Source organism: Hyperolius riggenbachi, chromosome 1 (assembly GCF_040937935.1).
Source record: "Hyperolius riggenbachi isolate aHypRig1 chromosome 1, aHypRig1.pri, whole genome shotgun sequence".
Taxonomy (NCBI): Eukaryota; Metazoa; Chordata; class Amphibia; order Anura; family Hyperoliidae; genus Hyperolius; species Hyperolius riggenbachi.
Genome location: NC_090646.1, coordinates 325,867,518 through 325,887,282, shown reverse-complemented (window position 1 = coordinate 325,887,282; position 19,765 = coordinate 325,867,518). Strand labels below are relative to the sequence as shown.

General features: G+C 45.3%; 1 protein-coding gene across 2 annotated transcripts in view; it reads left to right on the top strand.

Annotated features, from left to right (window-relative positions):
• The window catches only part of TCF3 (transcription factor 3), a 247,204-nt gene that overhangs the window by 192,560 nt on the left and 34,879 nt on the right, over positions 1–19,765 (top strand). For both annotated transcript variants that reach the window (XM_068233869.1, XM_068233867.1), the window contains exons 11-13: positions 8,224–8,341; positions 10,041–10,099; positions 17,190–17,268. In XM_068233869.1, coding sequence (XP_068089970.1) covers positions 8,224–8,341; positions 10,041–10,099; positions 17,190–17,268 — 256 coding nt within the window. The remainder of the gene's footprint in view (positions 1–8,223; positions 8,342–10,040; positions 10,100–17,189; positions 17,269–19,765) is intronic.

Below are 19,765 nucleotides of genomic sequence, written 5' to 3'. Positions count from 1 at the left end.
ACTGGTACCAAAAAAACAGCACTTTCTGACGAATCTCCGAATGAACCCGCTGCTACCGCCGATTACACCGCTCACCCGTCACCTCAGCCCACTCTCTGTGCCGTCTCTGTGATACAGTCCAGAGCCGATTTCATTGGCTTCAAACCCTGTGATTTGTGTGAGCCGTGGTGACAGGGTCACGAGCCAATGAAATCGGCTCCTGACCAGCTCACAGAGCTCTGCCGTCATAGAGATGGCAGGGCAAGTGAGCTGCGGTGGGTGCAGAGTGGCGGGATCGGTGGTAGTGGCGAGAACGTAGGGTGGCGATGTTGAAGTCTTTGTCCTGTCAGAAACAAGCGGCCACAAACAGGACGTACATTTCAACTAGCGCGGTCCAGAAATAGTTAATGTGAGCTATAACCTGTACAATTGCAATTGAAAAACAATCAACAATCTGTTGGAGAAAAGCAAAGAATAAAAAAAACTTAAGATAACTACATAGGTGTGCACATCCTTAAAATGGATCTAAACTCAGAACTTCCTCTCTGCTCTAATAGATTAGCCAAAGCATGATAAACTTTAGAGGAAACAAAAAATCTTCATTACAATTTATAGATATCCTAAAAAAAAAAAAAACCTGACATTTTACTTGGCTTCACTTCTGCAGAAGGCACTGAAACGGTAAGGCTCTGTTCCCACTTGAGCTGACTCCGATTAGCGTAAAGTCCTGGGACCAGCTAATGCAGGAGATTGCGCGCGCATCTCCTGCTTGGGGGGCGAAACTCCACCCCGCCTTCAGTCTCCGAGCGGCTATTGCCGCTCGGGAGACTGTTAGACGGCGTGATCGCCGTCTACTTACGTGTACAGTGCTGCGATCGGCAGCAGCGCTGTACTGGGGACAGCCGTGTCATACGGCTGTCCCCCTGGGGGACAAGAGAGCGATCGGCTCACATAGGCAGAAGCCTATGACAGCCGATCGCCGTAATTGGCTGGCTGTGGGGAGGGAGGGAGGGAACACCTTTAAAGGGGAACTGAAGTAAGAGGTATACGGAGGCTGCCATATTTATTTCCTTTTAATCAATACCAGTTGCCTGGCAGCCCTGCTGGTCTATTTCTCTGCAGGAGTATCTGAAAAACACCAGAAACAAGCATGCAGCTAGTCTTGTCAGATCTGACTTTAAAGTCTGAAACACCTGATCGGCTGCATGCTTGTTCAGGGGCTATGGCTAATAGTATTAGAGGCAGAGAATCAGCAGGGCTGCCAGGCAACTGGTATTGCTTAAAAGGAAATAAACATGGCAGCCTCCATATCCCTCTCACTTCAGTTCCCCTTTAAAGAAACAGTGTTTTTTTTTTAAAAAAAAAACACTAACAACATTTATAAAAAAAAAAATAAACATGGGGGAGCGATCAGACCCCACCAACAGGGGGGGGGGGGGGGGGGGGATCACTTGTGTGCTGTGTTGTGCGGCTCTGCAGCTTTGCCTTAAAGCTGCAGTGGCACATCTTACTAAAAATGGCCTGGTCACTAGGGGGGTTTAGCACTGCAGTCCTCAAGAGGTTAAAAGAAATAAATATGGCAGCCTCGTATACCTCTCGCCGCCTTGTTCCGGTCTCTGCTCTCCCTGCCGGCTGCTGTTTCTTCACTCTCAAAGTCCAGGGCACATGTGTGTGTCGTAATGCAGAGGACAGACACCTTACATGACCACTTGAGGCCTTTAGCATTTGAGACGTTACACAGGCGACCCTGGACTCGGAAGTGAAGAGAAGAAGCAGCCAGCGGGGAGAGAACACACCGGAACTGCGCTGTGGACAGGTGAGAGTAGCTTAGTTGGTTATCAAATAAAACGCAGCTACTTACTCGCACCCAACCCGTCGCTAATCAACCAACATTTTCTGTCCTGTGCAATCGAACGATTTTGGTCAGAAATTAGTCGATTGGGAGTAATTTGCAGCATTGTTTCCAAGCAGATTTGATCAATAACTGAATCGGACGGATACAGATGAAAAAAATCAGTAAGAGTACGGCCACCTTAAGACTACGTTGTGTGCTGTGCAAGAGTTTGGTCCATCTTAAACTAATACTTTGATTACAGCAAATGCAGTCTTTGGATCTTACAATCAGGTGTAACCATGTGATAGGCAATATAAAAGATGTCAGACTACTTTTATCAGCATTCCTGTATCACAGTAGAAAACCTAGTAGAAGCTGTGGGCTAATGGTAAACATAAAGGCAGTGAGTATGGAAATGGCACCTGCATTGCACTACATGTTATTCCTTGCTGGATATTGCGGGGTAGCCAAGCCGAATTTGTGTGCACACTTTCCAGAAAATTTGCTGCTCCAGATTGCCAGCTAAGAAGCTTGTACAGATTTGCTAGCTAGCCCCGTACATAAGCTAGGGAAGGATGGGTATGATAATAATGTCAGTTTTCATTTGGGACCTAAAAGGGGTCTTGAAACAGATTTCATCTTCCCCCTGTCAGCCTATCTCATCCACATTCAACTGTATGCATGAGACTTGTGAGATTATTTACTTCAGGACATAGACTTGTAATTCACAGGTACTATTTATTGAGCAACTGTAGAGCCTCAACCTGCTTAGTAAGTTTATAAGGCTAGGTGCACATCTGCAATAATGAGTTCTAAATTGTTTTTTGAACTTGAAATTGTATTCTAAAGGTATCACTTTAATTTTCAAAGCTTAAATTACATTTAGCTGTACTTTTTATTAGTGACAGACTAACCAGCAAGCTCATGGTGAGCCAGAACTCATTGGAGTGTGTAAGGCGCTACAATGGACCAAAAAGCCCCCTTACTAAAATGCTATGGAAAACAAAAATTTGCTTTCTTAAAACAGAAAGTATTTGTGATAATTCAGGTTGGAGTTAGCGCTGAGATTTTTCCCAGTGCATCACTGCTGAAATATGCAAATCACCTATTGTTGTCCCTAGAAACTAAACACACCTTCAGATCTGCTGGAATGCAATGATGTGTCAGCTTTTTAATATTTCAGAGCCACACTAATCCAACATGCTGTTTTGGATTGATTGATCCTCATCAGTACATGGCATGGATTAATGTGGCTCTATGGAGTAGGACTTGAAACACCCAGAGTTACAGACTACCCAGCAAGCTCATGGTGAACCAAAACTCACTGGAGTGTGTAAGGGGCTACAACGCTTTTTAATAAAGGCTGTTTTGGTCTGTTTTTGTCTCTTTTAACCCTTTAGGCCCCCTTCACACTAGAGTGTTTTTTTATTGTATTCGGTTACCCATTTTTACTGAAGGGTAATGCTAAAGCAATGAAAGTCTATGGGACATTTCTTACCTCATGCAGTGTGATGCAATGCACTGGAAGCATCACATCTGACACAAAACCATCAGCGTGCTATGGGTTAACAACCACGGTGATGATCGTTGACCGGTCTTGTAAGTTAATGGTGCCGCAGATATTTTACACTTTTTTGTGGTGCTCATGTGCAGTAGCAAGTTTTGTCAATACACTTGCTTGCAATGTGCATTTCCACAACAAGTGAGCAGTATAGAGCCTCACTTTTGAGGTTTGATTTGATTTGCTGCTAAGAATTACATGAAGGCTCATTACTGCTGGTATCTACAAAGCCTGCTTTTAGCATTGCAGTGAGATGCGATCATACGATTGCAACGCAACTAAAACACCGGCTGCTAATGTGAAACTGACCTCATACTTTCCTAGTGGTTCTGGGACACCATGAGCTGTGTCAGGGTATTTTTTAACCACTTGCCGACCACCCACTACCTATGGGCGTCGGCAAAGTGGCACCCCCAGGACCGCATAACGCCGATCGGCAGCACCTGGGGGACTAAATACCGGGGATCCGGCGGCATTAGGCTCCGCCCACCCGCGACATGAACCCGCCGGCCAATTAGCAGCGCCGGTGGGTTGTTGATACCCGATCTGCCGCATGGAATATGTAGAATATCGAGGGACCGCCAGGGGAGGTTGCAGCCATGCATATAGTCACACACCACACACACTGATCCTGCCCCCCCCCCCCGCCCCCTGATCGCCCACAGAGCCCTCAGACCCCCCTGATCACCCCCTCAGACCACTGTTTGCACCCAATCACCCCCCTAATCGCCCATCAGTCACCCCTGTCACTATCTGTCAACGCTATAATTTAGATTAGGTCCTAAACTGCCCCCTGGGGGCTCCTGATTACCCCCCCACACCCGCCAATCCTCTCCAGACCCCCCCCCCCCCGTGTACAGTATACATCTATTCTCCCCTGTAATCACCCACTGATCACCTGTCAATCACCACCTGTCACTGCCACCCATCAGATCAGACCCTAACCAGCCCCTTGCGGGCACCTGATCACCCGCACACCCGCCCTCAGATCACCTCCCAAGTGCATTGTTTACATCTGTTCTCCCCTCTAATCACCCATTGATCACCCATCAATCACCCCCTGTCACCACCTGTCACTGCTACCCATCAGATCAGACCCTAATCTGCCCCTTACTGGCACCCAATTACCTGCCCGCACACTCAGATCCCCTCAGACCCCCCGGATCACTTCGCCAGTGCATTGCTTGCATCTATTCTCCCCTCTAATCACACCCTGATCACCTATCAATCACCCCGTGTCACTGCTACCCATCAGATCAGACCCTAATCTGCCCCTTGCGGGCACCCAAACACCCGCACACACCCTCAGATCGCCCTCAGACCCCCCTGATCACCTCCCCAGTGCATTATTTACATCTGTTCTCCCCTCTAATCACCCACTGATCACCCATCAATCACCCCCTGTCACCACCTGTCACTGCTACCCATCAGATCAGACCCTAATCTGCCCCTTGCGGGCACCCAATTACCCACCCACACCCTCACATCACCCTCAGACCCCCCCCCCCCCCCCCCCGATCACCTCCCCAGTGCATTGCTTGCATCTATTCCCCCCTCTAATCACACCCTGAGACACCCATCAATCACCTCCTGTCACCACCTGTCACCCCCTAGCACACTTACCCATCAGATCAGGCCTTAATTTGCCCCGTCTGGACTCCTGATCACTCGGCCAATCCCTCAGATCCCCCTTAGACCCCCTTCCGATCACCTCCCCAGTGCATTGATTGCATCTATTCTCCCCTCTAATCACCCCCTGAGACACCCATCAATCACCTCCTGTCACCACCTGTCGCCCCCTAGCACTCCTACCTATCAGATCAGGCCTTAATCTGCCCCTTGCGGGCTTCTGATCATCCAGCCAAACCCTCACCCACCCCACCGCACTGAAATAAAAAATGTTTTCTGATCACTGCTGGTCTCTACGACTCAATTGTTGAGACCAACCGTTATGCCACACAATACGCAACCGCCAATCCAAGAAGCTACCATGCCCAGCCTTTTCGGTGGAAACCACTCCAAGTTTCCAAACGTAACATTTTTTGGGGCCTTCTCCTTAACATGGGTCTAGTCAAAAAGAATGTATTGCGGTCTTATTGGTCTACGCATCCAATACATCACATACCCATGTTCTCTGCTTCCATGTTCGGGTCACGATTTGAGAACATCCTGCGCTTCCTGCACTTCAGTGCCAATACAACCTGTCATCTAACAGGTCACCCTGCTTATGACCGATTCCACAAAATTAAGCCCCTCATAGACCACCTGTCATCAAAATTTGCTGATGCTTATACCCCTGAACGGTCATTTTGAGGCATTTGGTTTTCAGACTACTCCTCACGGTTTTGGGCCCCTAAAATGCCAGGGCAGTATAGGAACCCCACAAGTGACCCCATTTTACAAAGAAGACACCCCAAGGTATTCCGTTAGGTGTATGATGAGTTCATAGAAGATTTTATTTTTTGTCACAAGTTAGTGGAAAATGACACTTTTGTGAAAAAAAAAAAATCAATTTCCACTAACTTGTGACAAAAAATAAAATCTTCTATGAACTCACCATACTCCTAACGGAATACCTTGGGGTGTTGTCTTTCTAAAATGGGGTCACTTGTGGGGTTCCTAAACTGCCCTGGCATTTTAGGAGCCCTAAACCGTGAGGAGTAGTCTGGAAACCAAATACCTCAAAATGACCTGTGAAATCCTAAAGGTACTCATAGGACTTTGGTCCCCTTAGCGCACCTAGGCTGCAAAAAAGTGTCACGTGGTATTGCCGTACTCCGGATAAGTAGTATAATGTGTTTTGGGGTGTATTTTTACACATACCCATGCTGGGTGGGAGAAATATCTCTGTAAATGGACAATTGTGTGTAAAAAAAAAATCAATAAAATAGTCATTTACAGAGATATTTCTCCCACCCAGCATGGCTATGTGTAAAAATACACCCCAAAACACATTATACTACTACTCCTGAGTACGGCGATACCACGTGTGACACTTTTTTTTTCAGCCTAGGTGCGCTAAGGGGCCCAACGTCCTATGAGTACCTTTAGGATTTCACAGGTCATTTAGAGGCATTTGGTTTCTAGACTACTCCTCAGGGTTTAGGGCCCCTAAAATGCCAGGGCAGTATAGGAACCCCACAAGTGACCCCATTTTAGAAAGAAGACACCCCAAGGTATTCCGTTAGGTGTATGATGAGTTCATAGAAGCTTTTATTTTTGTCACAAATTAGTGGAAAATGACACTTTGTGAAAAAAAAAAAATATAAATCAAAAATAAAATCTTCTATGAACTCACCATACACCTAATGGAATACCTTGGGGTGTCTTCTTTCTAAAATGGGGTCACTTGTGGGGTTCCTATACTGCTCTGGCATTTTAGGGGCCCTAAACCGTGAGGAGGAGTCTAGAAGCCAAATGTGCCGCCATCACTCGAAAATGCCTTAAGATTTCAAAGAAACTTGGTATGCCAGGGAAGATATGTTCTAGTGGTCTAACATCCCCCCTGTACACCTGGGCGGCACCACAAACAGCCAATCAGATTTCATTCATGTCAATGGGAAAAATGTAAAACCCTGCCATTCTCACAGCAATAAAGCCAGAGTCCCCAAACTTGGCACAGTTGGTCACTTAGTGACAAATTTCAGTTAAAGTGGGCAGAACATGAAACAGCCAATCAATTTTCAGCAATTCATTTTCAATGGAAAAATGTAAACTGCAGCCAGTCTTACACTTCACCAGGTTCTTAAACTTGGCACAGTTGGTCACTGGGTGACTGGGATTCATATTCAGGAAAATGGGTGGAGCCTACAACAGCCAATCAAAATTCACCTATTGATTTTCAAGGTGAATATTTAAATTGCTGCCATTCTTACACTGTTGGTGACAGGGGTCTCAAACCTGCTACAGTCAGTCGTTGGATGACTGGGGTTCAAATTCAGAAAAGGGGGAGGAGCCGCAAACAGCCAATCAGATTTTTTTTATTCATAAACTTGCTTCCATTCTAACATTCTTGATGCCAAGGACCTCAAAACTCACAAGTTTGGTCGTCGAGTGACTGTGTGTCAAGGTTACAAAAAGTGGGTGGGGCCAACAACATTTTTAAATGGCAAGATTTAAACTGCAGCCATTCTTACACTGTTAATGGCAGGGTTCTCAAACTTGGCACAATTGGTCACTGGATGACTGGGATTAATATTCAGAAAGTGAGTGTAGCCTGCACCAACAAATCAAAATTCAACTACTGATTTTAAAGGGGAAAATATTTAAATTGCTGCCATTCTTATGCTGTTAATTGCGTTGACCTGAAACCTGTTACAGTCGGTCATTTGGTGACTTGGGATTCAAATTCAGAAAATGGGTAAAGCCACAAATAGCCAAACAGATTTGTTTGATTGATTTCAATGGAAAAATTAAAACTGCTTCCGTTCTCACATTATTGATGCCAAGGACCCCAAAGCTCAAGCTTGGTCATTGACTGTGTGTCAAGGTTAAAAAAAAGTAGCCAGACCCAACAACAACCAAATACCTGTACATACACGAGCCAACGCCGGATCTTCAGCTAGTAGACCATATGCTTGAGCACTCTGAGACACAGGGACAGACTGTTTCATTGAGCTGAGGCAAAACAATAAATCTGTTTTGGTTTTGTTTAATTTTCCTTTTTTAAACATATCTTAATACTGTAAGATATCTGAAAGTCATTTTAGGAAGTAGGATAGATGCAATTGTTTATCATCACTTTGTTTTCACTTAAGCTTCACTTTAAATCCCTTAAATAAAATTATGATCATATGTTTATGTTGACAGTATGCTTGGTGTGTTAGCTTTGTCAAAATATTCTTTTTAGGGTTTTCCAATGCATTCCAGTGACGTAAACGCTGCTGTTTCCCCAAACTTCTCTTCTGCTGCACAATATGGAGTCTCTACCCACACACCTCCCATCAGTAGTGGAGATAATATGATAGGTAGGTGGAATTCAAACATTTCATGTAGTCTATGTTTAAATTAAATCTATGGTATGTTTTAATTGTATTTGTTACTATATTCAGTACTTAAAACTGTATTTTCTTTTCTATATAATATGATTTTTAACATATGGGAGGTAAAATGCAGCCCCTAGGTCATGGTTACCCATTGCAGTATGTGTACTACTGGTTTAGAGTAGGTTCCACAGGTATACTCAAATACAATGACATTGTTTATATGGCTTCACATTTATCTTCTTGCCACTGGATGGTCTGTTTACTGGCTACTGCATGGAATTGGATATTGCCACTACAGACCTATAAGTCGATGTCTTGGGGCACAATTTGGTTTGAGATGCCGCTCCAGCGCCCATGTCGCCTGATGCAAATGCATAATTTGGCGTCATGGGGGGACGGCGCTGTCCATACCTGCCATCCTCTTTGCTAATGTATGTTTCCTTCCAAATAAGGTGCACAAGCTGCTTGCATCACTTATGAGCAAACACTTGATTGCCAGAGACTCCCTGGTTCTCTGCTTCACTGAGATTTGGCTGAATGAGCATGTCCCTGGCTTCAACCTCTTCCTCACCGACTGTGCCCATGCATTCTCAGGGAAGAGGAGAGGTGGCTGCATATACTTCTTTATCAACTTCGCTTGTTGCTCAAATACAATACAACATCGACCTGGTGAAACAGAGGACGAATTTCCGTGAAACACATTGCTTTTTAGCCCAATAAAACCCCTTTTTTGCTTTTAAAATTCATCCCCACCATCCTGTTTTCTTTTGACCCAGCTCCAGTTGAGGTGGTGGGGCCAGGACATATGCTTGGGCTCAACAGAGGTCAGAAGAGGGAATGTTTGAGCTGCCACTGTTGCTGCTGCTGCTGATCATATAACTCAACCGTAGTGACAAGTGAAATGGTGTTTTAGGTCCTCACCTAGAGAGTTTTTGCTAAAAGATGGGCCGAGTCTGTTATAACAAGCTAAGACAACTATCTCTGAAGAGGAGTGAACCTGTAGGCAACACTTGAAGAAGCCATGGTTAGAGGTGAATCCTGTTTTTTGGGGATTTACCATGACCTGCAGAAATGGGTATTTTGACAGACATGATGCTAATGCTAACATTAAATTTAAGCCCTAACTACCCATAACCTATAGTCTGTGCAGAATGCAAAAACTCGAAGCTGAATTCAGGAATAAATACTATCTACCCAATTCTCTTACTAACCCTAACTAACCTAATGCTGTATCCTCTACTCCTCCCTGCACATTCCTCTACAGAAGTCCTCAACTGTGGGGTCACTTTTTCCCCTTTGCTCTAATCAAGCTTTCACAACTACACCCTTTTTCACACAAACCCCCACACTAAATCTCAGAAAACTCTGCCTACAGTAGTCATAACCACACCCTCTTTGCTAAAGAAAACCCCACAGCTAAGTTTTCACTCATTTGGCAGTTAAGGGAAGGGGGTGAGGACAGTAGGCTGGACTGCTCTGTTGATGTGATAAAGCCCAACGTGACTATATCACTGGAACTTTGGGAATCTGTAAAAGTAAGTATAGAATGGAATTAAATGGGCTTTGTACACAGTAATGGTATCAAAATTATGATGGGGAAATTGTGCCTTACAAGTTGTGCCCATAATGTACTTGAAGAAAACATAATCATTTTATGTATTTGTTTTTTATTTTTCTGTAGGAAACCGAGGGAATGCCACTAGCAGCTCAGGAGATGCACTTGGAAAAGCTTTAGCTTCTGTAAGATCTTTTATTATTTCTTTAATATTTGGCAGCATTTTATACAATGCTAATAAACAGGACAATTAAATAAGTAATAATAATTCATACTAATAACGTATTGCAAAGTGTACGTAGTAACCATGTTTAAAGTCATGTGTTTCATAATGATACCACTTTGCAGATGTTTATATCAACAATTTAAAGGGGTCTTGATGTCCTCATTTCATTCCATACCTCACAACTTTTGCATTTCTCTGCAGAGCCCATATTCAAATAACTTTTCTCCTGAGTTTTCTCATAGGAGATACATTTTAATATTCTATAAAAAATAACTTTTTAAAGTACCAACAAGTAGGTGAATTAGTTCTATCAAGTATCAAATGTATCTCCTAGGAGAAAACGCAGGAGAAAAAGTTATTTGCATATGGACCCAAAGCCCTTATGCAATTCACTTTTTTTTACTGAGTTGTCTCTAGGAGGTATTTTTTCATCTTCTCTTTAAAATACCTTCCTCACCCTCTGCAATTGAAAAAGTCGTAAAAACTAGGTGAAAAAGTACTGTCAATATTATTATGAAGGTATTTTATTGAAAAGTTGAGAAAAAATTACCTAGGAGAAAAAGTGAATTGCATACAGTGATGCTCTCACGAGTAATAACGAGTTTGTGATTTAAATGAGCTTAGCTTTAATTAGCTCAGGTGTGCGGCAGGGAGTGAAGGGGTTATTTACCCATAAGTGCGCTCCAACTAGCTTGCACGCGTCCTGTTGGATGGGTTGCAAGCCTCACCACCACGCACTTTAGAAAGAAGACACCCCAAGGTATTCTGTTAGGAGTATGGTGAGTTCATAGAAGATTTTATTTTTTGTCACAAGTTAGCGGAAATTGATTTTAATTGTTTTTTTTCACAAAGTGTCATTTTCCGCTAACTTGTGACAAAAAATAAAATCTTCTATGAACTCGCCATACTCCTAACGGAATACCTTGGGGTGTCTTCTTTCTAAAATGGGGTCATTTGTGGGGTTCCTATACTGCCCTGGCATTTTACGGGCCCAAAACCGTGAGTAGTCGGGAAACCAAATGTCTCAAAATGACTGTTCAGGGGTATAAGCATCTGCAAATTTTGATGGCAGGTGGTCTATGAGGGGGTGAATTTTGTGGAACCGGTCATGAGCAGGGTGGCCTCTTACATGACAGGTTGTATTGGGCCTCATTTGATGGATAGGAGTGCTAGGGGGTGACAGGAGGTGATTGATGGGTGTCTCAGGGGGTGGTTATAGGGGGAAAATAGATGCAATCAATGCACTGGGGAGGTGATCGGAAGGGGGTCTGAGGGGGATCTAAGGGGTTTGGCCGAGTGATCAGGAGCCCACACGGGGCAAATTAGGGCCTGATTTGATGGGTAGGTGTGCTAGGGGGTGACAGGAGGTGATTGATGGGTGTCTCAAGGTTTGATTAGTGGGGGGGAATAGATGCAAGCAATGCACTGGCGAGGTGATCAGGGCTGGAGTCTGAGGGCGTTCTGAGGGTGTGGGCGGTTGATTGGGTGCCCTAGGGGCAGATAGGGGTCTAATCTGATGGGTAGCAGTGACAGGTGGTGACAGGGGGCGATTGATGGGTAATTAGTCGGTGTTTAGAGGAGAGAACAGATGTAAACAGTGCACTTGGGAGGTGATCTGACGTCGGATCTGCGGGCGATCTTATGGTGTGGGTGGGTGATCAGATTGCCCGCAAGGGGCAGGTTAGGGGCTGATTGATGGGTGGCAGTGACAGGGGGTGATTGATGGGTGGCAGTGACAGGGGGTGATTGATAGGTGATTGACAGGTGATCAGTGGGTTATTACAGGGAAAAACAGATGTAAATAATGCACTGGCGAATTGATAAGGGTAGGTCTGTGGGCAATCTGAGCGTGTGGGCGGGTGATTGGGTGCCCGCAAGGGGCAGATTAGGGTCTAATCTGATGGGTAACAGTGACAGGTGGTGATAGGGGGTGATTGATGGGTAATTAGTGGGTGTTTAGAGGAGAGAACAGATGTAAACAGTGCACTTGGGAGGTGATCTGACGTCGGATCTGCGGGCGATCTTATGGTGTGGGTGGGTGATCAGATTGCCCGCAAGGGGCAGGTAAGGGGCTGATTGATGGGTGGCAGTGACAGGGGGTGATTGATGGGTGGCAGTGACAGGGGGTGATTGACAGGTGATCAGTGGCTTATTACAGGGAAGAACAAATGTAAATAATGCACTGGCGAATTGATAAGGGTAGGTCTGAGGGCAATCTGAGCGTGTGGGCGGGTGATTGGGTGCCTGCAAGGGGCAGATTAGGGTCTAATCTGATGGGTAACAGTGACAGGTGGTGATAGGGGGTGATTGATGGGTAATTAGTGGGGGTTTAGAGGAGAGAACAGATGTAAACAGTGCACTTGGGAGGTGATCTGACGTCGGATCTACGGGCGATCTTATGGTGTGGGTGGGTGATCAGATCAGATCAGATAAGGGTAGGTCTGTGGGCAATCTGAGCGTGTGGGCGGGTGATTGGGTGCCCGCAAGGGGCAGATTAGGGTCTAATCTGATGGGTAACAGTGACAGGTGGTGATAGGGGGTGATTGATGGGTAATTAGTGGGTGTTTAGAGGAGAGAACAGATGTAAACAGTGCACTTGGGAGGTGATCTGACGTCGGATCTGCGGGCGATCTTATGGTGTGGGTGGGTGATCAGATTGCCCGCAAGGGGCAGGTAAGGGGCTGATTGATGGGTGGCAGTGACGGGGGGTGATTGACAGGTGATCGGGGGGATAGATGCATACAGTACACAGGGGGGGGGGGCTGGGGAGAATCTGAGGGGTGGGGGTGGGGTGATCAGGAGTCCCCAGGGGGCAGTTTAGGGACTAAAAAAAAATAACGTTGACAGATAGTGACAGGGAGTGATTGATGGGTGATTAGGTGCAAACAGTGGTCTGGGGGGTGGGCAGGGGGGGGGGTCTGAAGGGTGCTGTGGGCGATCAGGGGGCAGATCAGTGTGTTTGGGTGCAGACTAGGGTGACTGCAGCCTGCCCTGGTGGTCCCTCGGACACTGGGACCACCAGGGCAGGAGGCAGCCTGTATAAAATATACGCTTCCTATGCGGCGATCGTCGGATTAACAGCCCGCCGGCGCTTCCGATTGGCCGGCGGGTGGGCGGAGCCTATTGCCGGCAGATGCACGCGCATCCCAGCGCGTGATCCCCGGCAAAACAGTGCCCCAGGACCCGACGCCATTCTGCGTTACGTGGTCCTGGGGCTGCCACTTTGCCGCCGCCAATATGCAGTAACAGGCAGCGTGGATCAGAGGGTTGGCCCTAGAGCTGCGCAGCCGCAGTAGCGGCTATGCGGACTGCGCAGCCATGGCCAGCTCCGGCGGCCATCTTTATGCAGGCTGCAGATACCGACCTGGGCCGTGAGGTCGCAGCCTTTCGGGGGGCTATTGAGCAGAGGGGACCAGGCGGAACGGCACGGAGGGCGCGGACGGCGTCCTCCGTGCCTTACAAAGTCATGCAGGTAGTTAACTTTTTTTACGTTTTGGGGGCAGATTTTGGCCTCGTAAGTCCTTTAACCTTCCTGGCGGTAAGCCGCGCAGGAGGTTTTCTCAGGCCCTGCTGGGCCGATCTGCGTAATTTTTTTTTTTTGCTGAACGCAGCTAGCACTTTGCTAGTTGCGTCAGCACACCGATCGCCGCAGCCCCGCGCCGATTCGCCGCTATCCGCGCCGCCGCAGAGCCCCCCCCCCCCCCCAGACCCCTGCGCTGCCTGGCCTATCAGCGCCAGGCAGCGCTAAGGGGTGGATCGGGTCTCCCTTAGACGTCACGACGTCCATGACATCGGTGACGTCATCCCGCCCCGTCGCCATGGCGACGGGGGAAGCCCTCCAGGAAATCCCGTTCTTTCCTGATCTCCTATCGCCGGGGGCGATCGGAGGGGCTGGGGGGATGCCGCTGAGCAGCGGCTATCATGTAGCGAGCCCTAGGCTCGCTATATGATTTAAAAAAAAACAAAAAACGGCAGCGCTGCCCCCTGGCGGTTTTTAATAGACCGCCAGGAGGGTTAACGAGTTATCTATCCACATACACAGATTTTCTCCTAGTCCCTGTATCCTCAGCTTCTGCACTAGGCTATTGTGGGGAACAGTGTCAAAAGCCTTTGCGAAGTCCACGCACACTACATCTATAGCTTTCCCAAGATCTAAATTTTCATTCACCACTTCATAAAAGCTAAACATGTTGGTGAGACAGGACCCGTCTTTAGTAAAACCATGCTGTCGAATTGAAATAAGATTCTGTGCTACATAATTTTGTATAGCATCCTTTAGGATACCATCAAACTATTTACACACAACTGATGTTAAGCTTATAGGTCTGTAGTTTCCTGGCTTTGATTTTTTTCCCCCTTCTTGAATAAGGGGAAAATATCAGCTGTACGCCAGTCATAAGAAACTCACCCACTAGTTAGATCGAAAAATCGCAGTTGTTTTCAAGGTACCATCCATGAACTTTCGATTTGTCAGAAAGTCCGGAAAAAATGATTGCATATAAAGATTTTTTTCAACATATCCGATTGGATTTTTGTTACACAAAAAAAAAAAAAAAGGGGGGGGATAATTATTACTTTTACTTAATTCATTAAATTTGTGGTTGAGAATGAGGTTGTTTTTGTATCTGGGCTGAAAGAGAACCCGATGTGGGTTTGAAAAATCCTATTAGGACACAGAGGCAAGTGCTGTATGCAATGAGCAGCCTCTGTGTCCTTACAGACAGTCTCAAGGTTCCCCCCAGGCTCTGCTGTCCCCCATAAAAAATGGCCAGGTAAGCGACGCGCAGATTGTCGCTAACCACTGTTTAACTAAGGCTGTCAGTCACCGCCACTCCCCCACCTCCTCTATAGCGCGGCTCCCTGCCTGTGTCCCTTCCCTCCCCGCCTCCGTAAGTTTCCTTCCAATTGGCTTACGGAGGCAGGGAGGAAAGGGACACAGGTGGGGAGCCGCGCTATAGAGGAGGCGGGGGAGCGGCGGTGACTGACAGCCTTAGATAAACAGCCGGCTAGCAACAATCTGCGTGTCGCTAACCTGGCCATTTTTTTATGGGGGACAGCAGAGGCTGGGGGGAGTCTGGAGACAATCTGTAAGGACACAGAGGCTGCTCATTGCATACAGCACTTGCCTCTGTGTCCTAATAGGATTTTTCAAACCCACCTCGGGTTCTCTTTCAGCCCAGATACAAAAACAACCTCATTCTCAACCACAAATTTGGTGATGAAATGTATTCCTAAAGAGTTTCTGTTGGTAGCGTATTCCTAAAGAGTTTATATTGGTAGTAACATGACACCCTTAGTAAGGCTGAAAACCAGCGCCATGAGAGAATAATAAATAGAGGGGAGAGGTGACCAAAGGTTTGTCTGATGCTTTTCACAGTCCATGCTGAATGCTGACCCCATATTTTGTTAAAAATGTTTTTTGTTCACAGAGAATCTTGTAAATTTTATGGCTGGTTTAGGAGGAGAGGGTGACCTCCAAAAATTAACTTGTATTGCCTTAGCTACTTGGTTGAAGAAACCATTTAGAGAGCAGATGGGTATATGGAACAAGGGAACCCAAAGGCCAGGTTGGCTCTTCAACTCTAATACCTCTGAGATCAGTTACTATTATTTGTTTATGCCAACAAATTCCATGGCAGTGTACAAAGTCAATTTAAAAACATTCAGCCCAAAAAGAGCAGACAGACTGACAAAGCCATCAATGAGCATGGTCAGCATTAAGGCCCCAAAACATAAAGCAAATATCTGTGCAATATAGGCCCCACTGAAAAAGTGTGGGAAGAGTCCTATAACAGTCATAAAAGATTCTATAGCTCATCTTACTGATAATTAAATTTTATTAATGGTCTTACTATGTCCACAAATAAACTTTCCCAGCCTATCCTGCCATTTTGTGATAACAGTTGGAAGTTGTTTATACATAAAATTGAATACTTCGCAGAGATCAGCCATATCTTTGGACTACGTGATCTGAATTATTTTTTCAGTTGAGTTAGATTTTTGACGAATCCCTGCATTTAAAACCTTGCTGTTTAAAGAGAACCTGAACTGAAAATAAAAAGTCAAAATAACCATACACAGGTCATACTTGCCTCCCATGTAGTCTGCTCATCAATCTCTTTCTCCTCTCCTGCGTCCTGTTTGTCCACCGTGATCATTGGAATTCTGTCCTCCATTTTCAAAATGGCCATTACCCCATAACAGCTTCCTGGTCAGCACACTGTTAAACTGTAATATCATCCACTTGAGCCATAGGGAAACATGGACATTACCTTGCACGTTCAGTTGTAACTGACAGCTGCTGATATATAACTGACAGCAACTGGTATATTTCAGTTCTGACAAAATCTTGTCAGAACTGAAAGGGATCACTGTAAAAAGAAAATGGTGAGCCTCTGAGAGGAACTGATGGTGAGGTTAGTATGTAATATTCATTTGCAGCCACGTCATGTGTTTATTTTAAATAATTTTACTCAGTTCAGGTTCCCTTTAACCTTAATTGTAGACATCTGAAGAGTTCAGATATCTACATTTAAGATAGTGTGTTAACTGATTTACTAAAAAAAATCGTATCCTGCTATTTCATCTCTGTTTTTCTTGTATGCTGGATAGTCTCCTCCAAACGCATGGTGAGACTTTTTGTTCTCCTTACCACTCCCGTGTGCACCACGCCATCTTCCTTCCATCCCCCTCCATAGCAACATAACATGTCACTAGCCTGCAGCTTCAATTGGCACTAGTCGGAGCCCTGGTGCATGGGCAGATCACTCCATGCGCCCCCAAGTATTATGCTCCCTCCCTGCTCTGCACAGCTGTGGCCGAGAGTGTCCTGGTCATGCCCCGTTAATAAAGAATAAACTTAACATATTTTTACATAAGTTCTCAATGGTCAGTTTTAATTTAGACATCTTATTATTTTTCCCAAGAATGTCAGAATTGCATTAAAAATGTCAAATCTTTGCAGTTTTTTCCCCACATTCAGTGTATTTTTTTCTTACTTGGCAGTTGTACATTTGAAACATTTGAATCTTGTAATTATTTATTTGTAGATTTATTCTCCAGACCATTCCAGCACAAACTTCTCCTCCAGCCCGTCTACACCAGTAGGATCACCTCAGGGAATGTCAGGTCAGAAACTTTTGAATGTGTGATATATATTCAGTAACATAAGTCAGTTTGATTGAAATAAATTATCTCACAAGCTTTTGCCATTTATAATTAAGCTATTAGTGTTTAATGTTTAAGCTACGTCTTAATGTAGAATGCCAATGTTTCAAATTTAGGCCCTTTCAGACTTTACCCTTAAAGGACCACTGTGAATAAAAACAGTAAAGTTCATACATAAAACATGTACTTTTGTCCCGGACTAAAATTGCCTTTTCCTATGCATCTGTCGCTTATGGAGGATATTTTAATCTGATGGCTCTGAGCCTCTTACTGACAGACTTTAGACTAGTCTTTCTCCACCATGGGACACACTCAAGGCTTCCTTTATTATTATTTTTTTTAAGTATTTCTTTAAAGCAATACTTAAGCAAGCTGCAAACAATAAATCAGATACTTGCCTATGGAGAGGGAAGAGCCTTTCTGGTCCTCTCTCCGTCCCCTTGTTACTCCTCTGTTACAGTTGAATTTCCACACATTCGGACTTAAAGGAATACTATCAATACCCAAGTGTTCTAAAATGACAATATACAAATAATGTCTAAGTAGCTGTGTAAACATTTTCCTACTTTTCATGTTAAATATCAGAGGCAAAAGCTGTCATTTTTTTGAGTGTAGGATTAAGCTATATTGGGACAAATCAATTGCAGAAGGGGTGTCTGCTTCAATGCACAGCCAGAGCTGCATATCAGACTACAGAAAGCAAATATCAAACATATCAAACTCTGAAAGCAAAAACAATATGAAAAGCTGTGACAATTAGGTACATTTCCTCTGCTCTCTTCAGACACGTCAGTCAGAAACACAGGACACAGAAGCTGCAGCTTTCTCTCTGTCACACACAGAGCTACACATAGAGTTAACTGATCAAGTGTGAGGGGAATTTCCCCTCTCCTCATGGCTCAGTCACCCGTCAGTTGTGGCAACAGTAAAGTTTGAAAGTATTTTGATAACCGTAAAGAAAGAAGTTGCTACTAAAATGTATACACCAGTACTTAGCAGCACTTCCCAAACAATTCCTGTGTCAATTGAAAAAAAATGTGAATCGATAGTATTCCTTTAATTGGCAGACTTTGGAAGCGCTTGCATCCCAGAGTGCTTTTCGAAGATGAATGCATGCATACTGCATATGCGCGAGTCCGGACTTGTGCTTGCGCAGTACGGATCTGCTTATCTTTGGAAGTACTTGGGGACAAGAGTGCTTCCAAAGGCTCCCCAAAGAGGGCCAAATAGGTATTCAACTAAGCTCGGAGCAGTGCTTTTCAGCGCTGCTAGATTTGGGCGTAGCCGGCGCCTCCATAGACTACAATAGGAATCATTCCTATTGCAGTGCTCAGTGAGTAACGTCGGCTCCGTCAGAAGACGGAGCCAAGGTTACTTAAAAACATAATAATTCGGCCTCCAGCAATCGCTGGAAGCCGAATTATTTCATTCCCCCACTATCTATGGCGGCCTGGAGGGGGAATAGTAATTAAATCGGCCTGGACTTGTGCAGAAGCAGGATCAGCCATATAACAGCTGGATCCTGCGCCCAAGTCTACCGGCGCCGATTTCAAATGTACTCCCTAAGCTGGCCAAAAAACTTCACCAGGGTCCGGCGGTGGAACGAAGGGATAGAGAGAGAATGGGGAAGGGTGGGATCTAGTGTCTTCCCTCTTCATAGATGATTTTCTAACTATTTTTTTTCAGCTCATGTTAATATTGCTTTAACAGCAGTGGCACAGTCCAACTGCCAAAATGGTTTGTGGTTCTTTTACTCTGGGACAATGCGCATGTTATATGAACAGTTTTTCATCGCAGTGCTTCTTTCCATGATGCACCATTTCTTGGATACAAGGGTGGGAAGTGTTAGAGTAGATGAAACTTGCATATTATTATGACTCTAGAGCAGTGGTCCTCAAACTATGGCCCACGGGTCAAATGCGGCCCGCCGAGGCTTTTTCACTGGCCCCCCAAACACAAAATGTATAACTTTATAGATGCTGCTCACTGCTCCTTTAAATATCGGTGGCACCACCCATCCACATACTGTAGAAGCCATTGAGCAGTCATTCGCTGGCTTCCAATCCAATTCAATTCTGCCTCAGGTCACACTGCTGTCCAATTGGACGGCAGATTGTTAGCTGGGTATGCTTCACTGTCTGGTGCACAAAGACGTTCTTCAGGCGCTGCATGACTGAAGGGCTGCTGCTGGGAGTTCTCCTCCGGGCATGATCTGGAGGAATCAATACCTAGATTCAATGTAATGTTTTTCAACATAATTTTATGTATGTTCTGGCCCCGCAGCAGTCTGAAGTATGTTGACCCAGCCCTTGACCGAAAAAGTTTGTGGACCCCTGCTCTAGAGAATGAGTCTGCAAGGTTGTGGATGCAGTGACTAATTTACAGCAGTAGTGGTTAATAGAGGGGCTCACTTTTTTGAAGATATACCTTCTCATTCACTTCCTCTGTGCCATACATC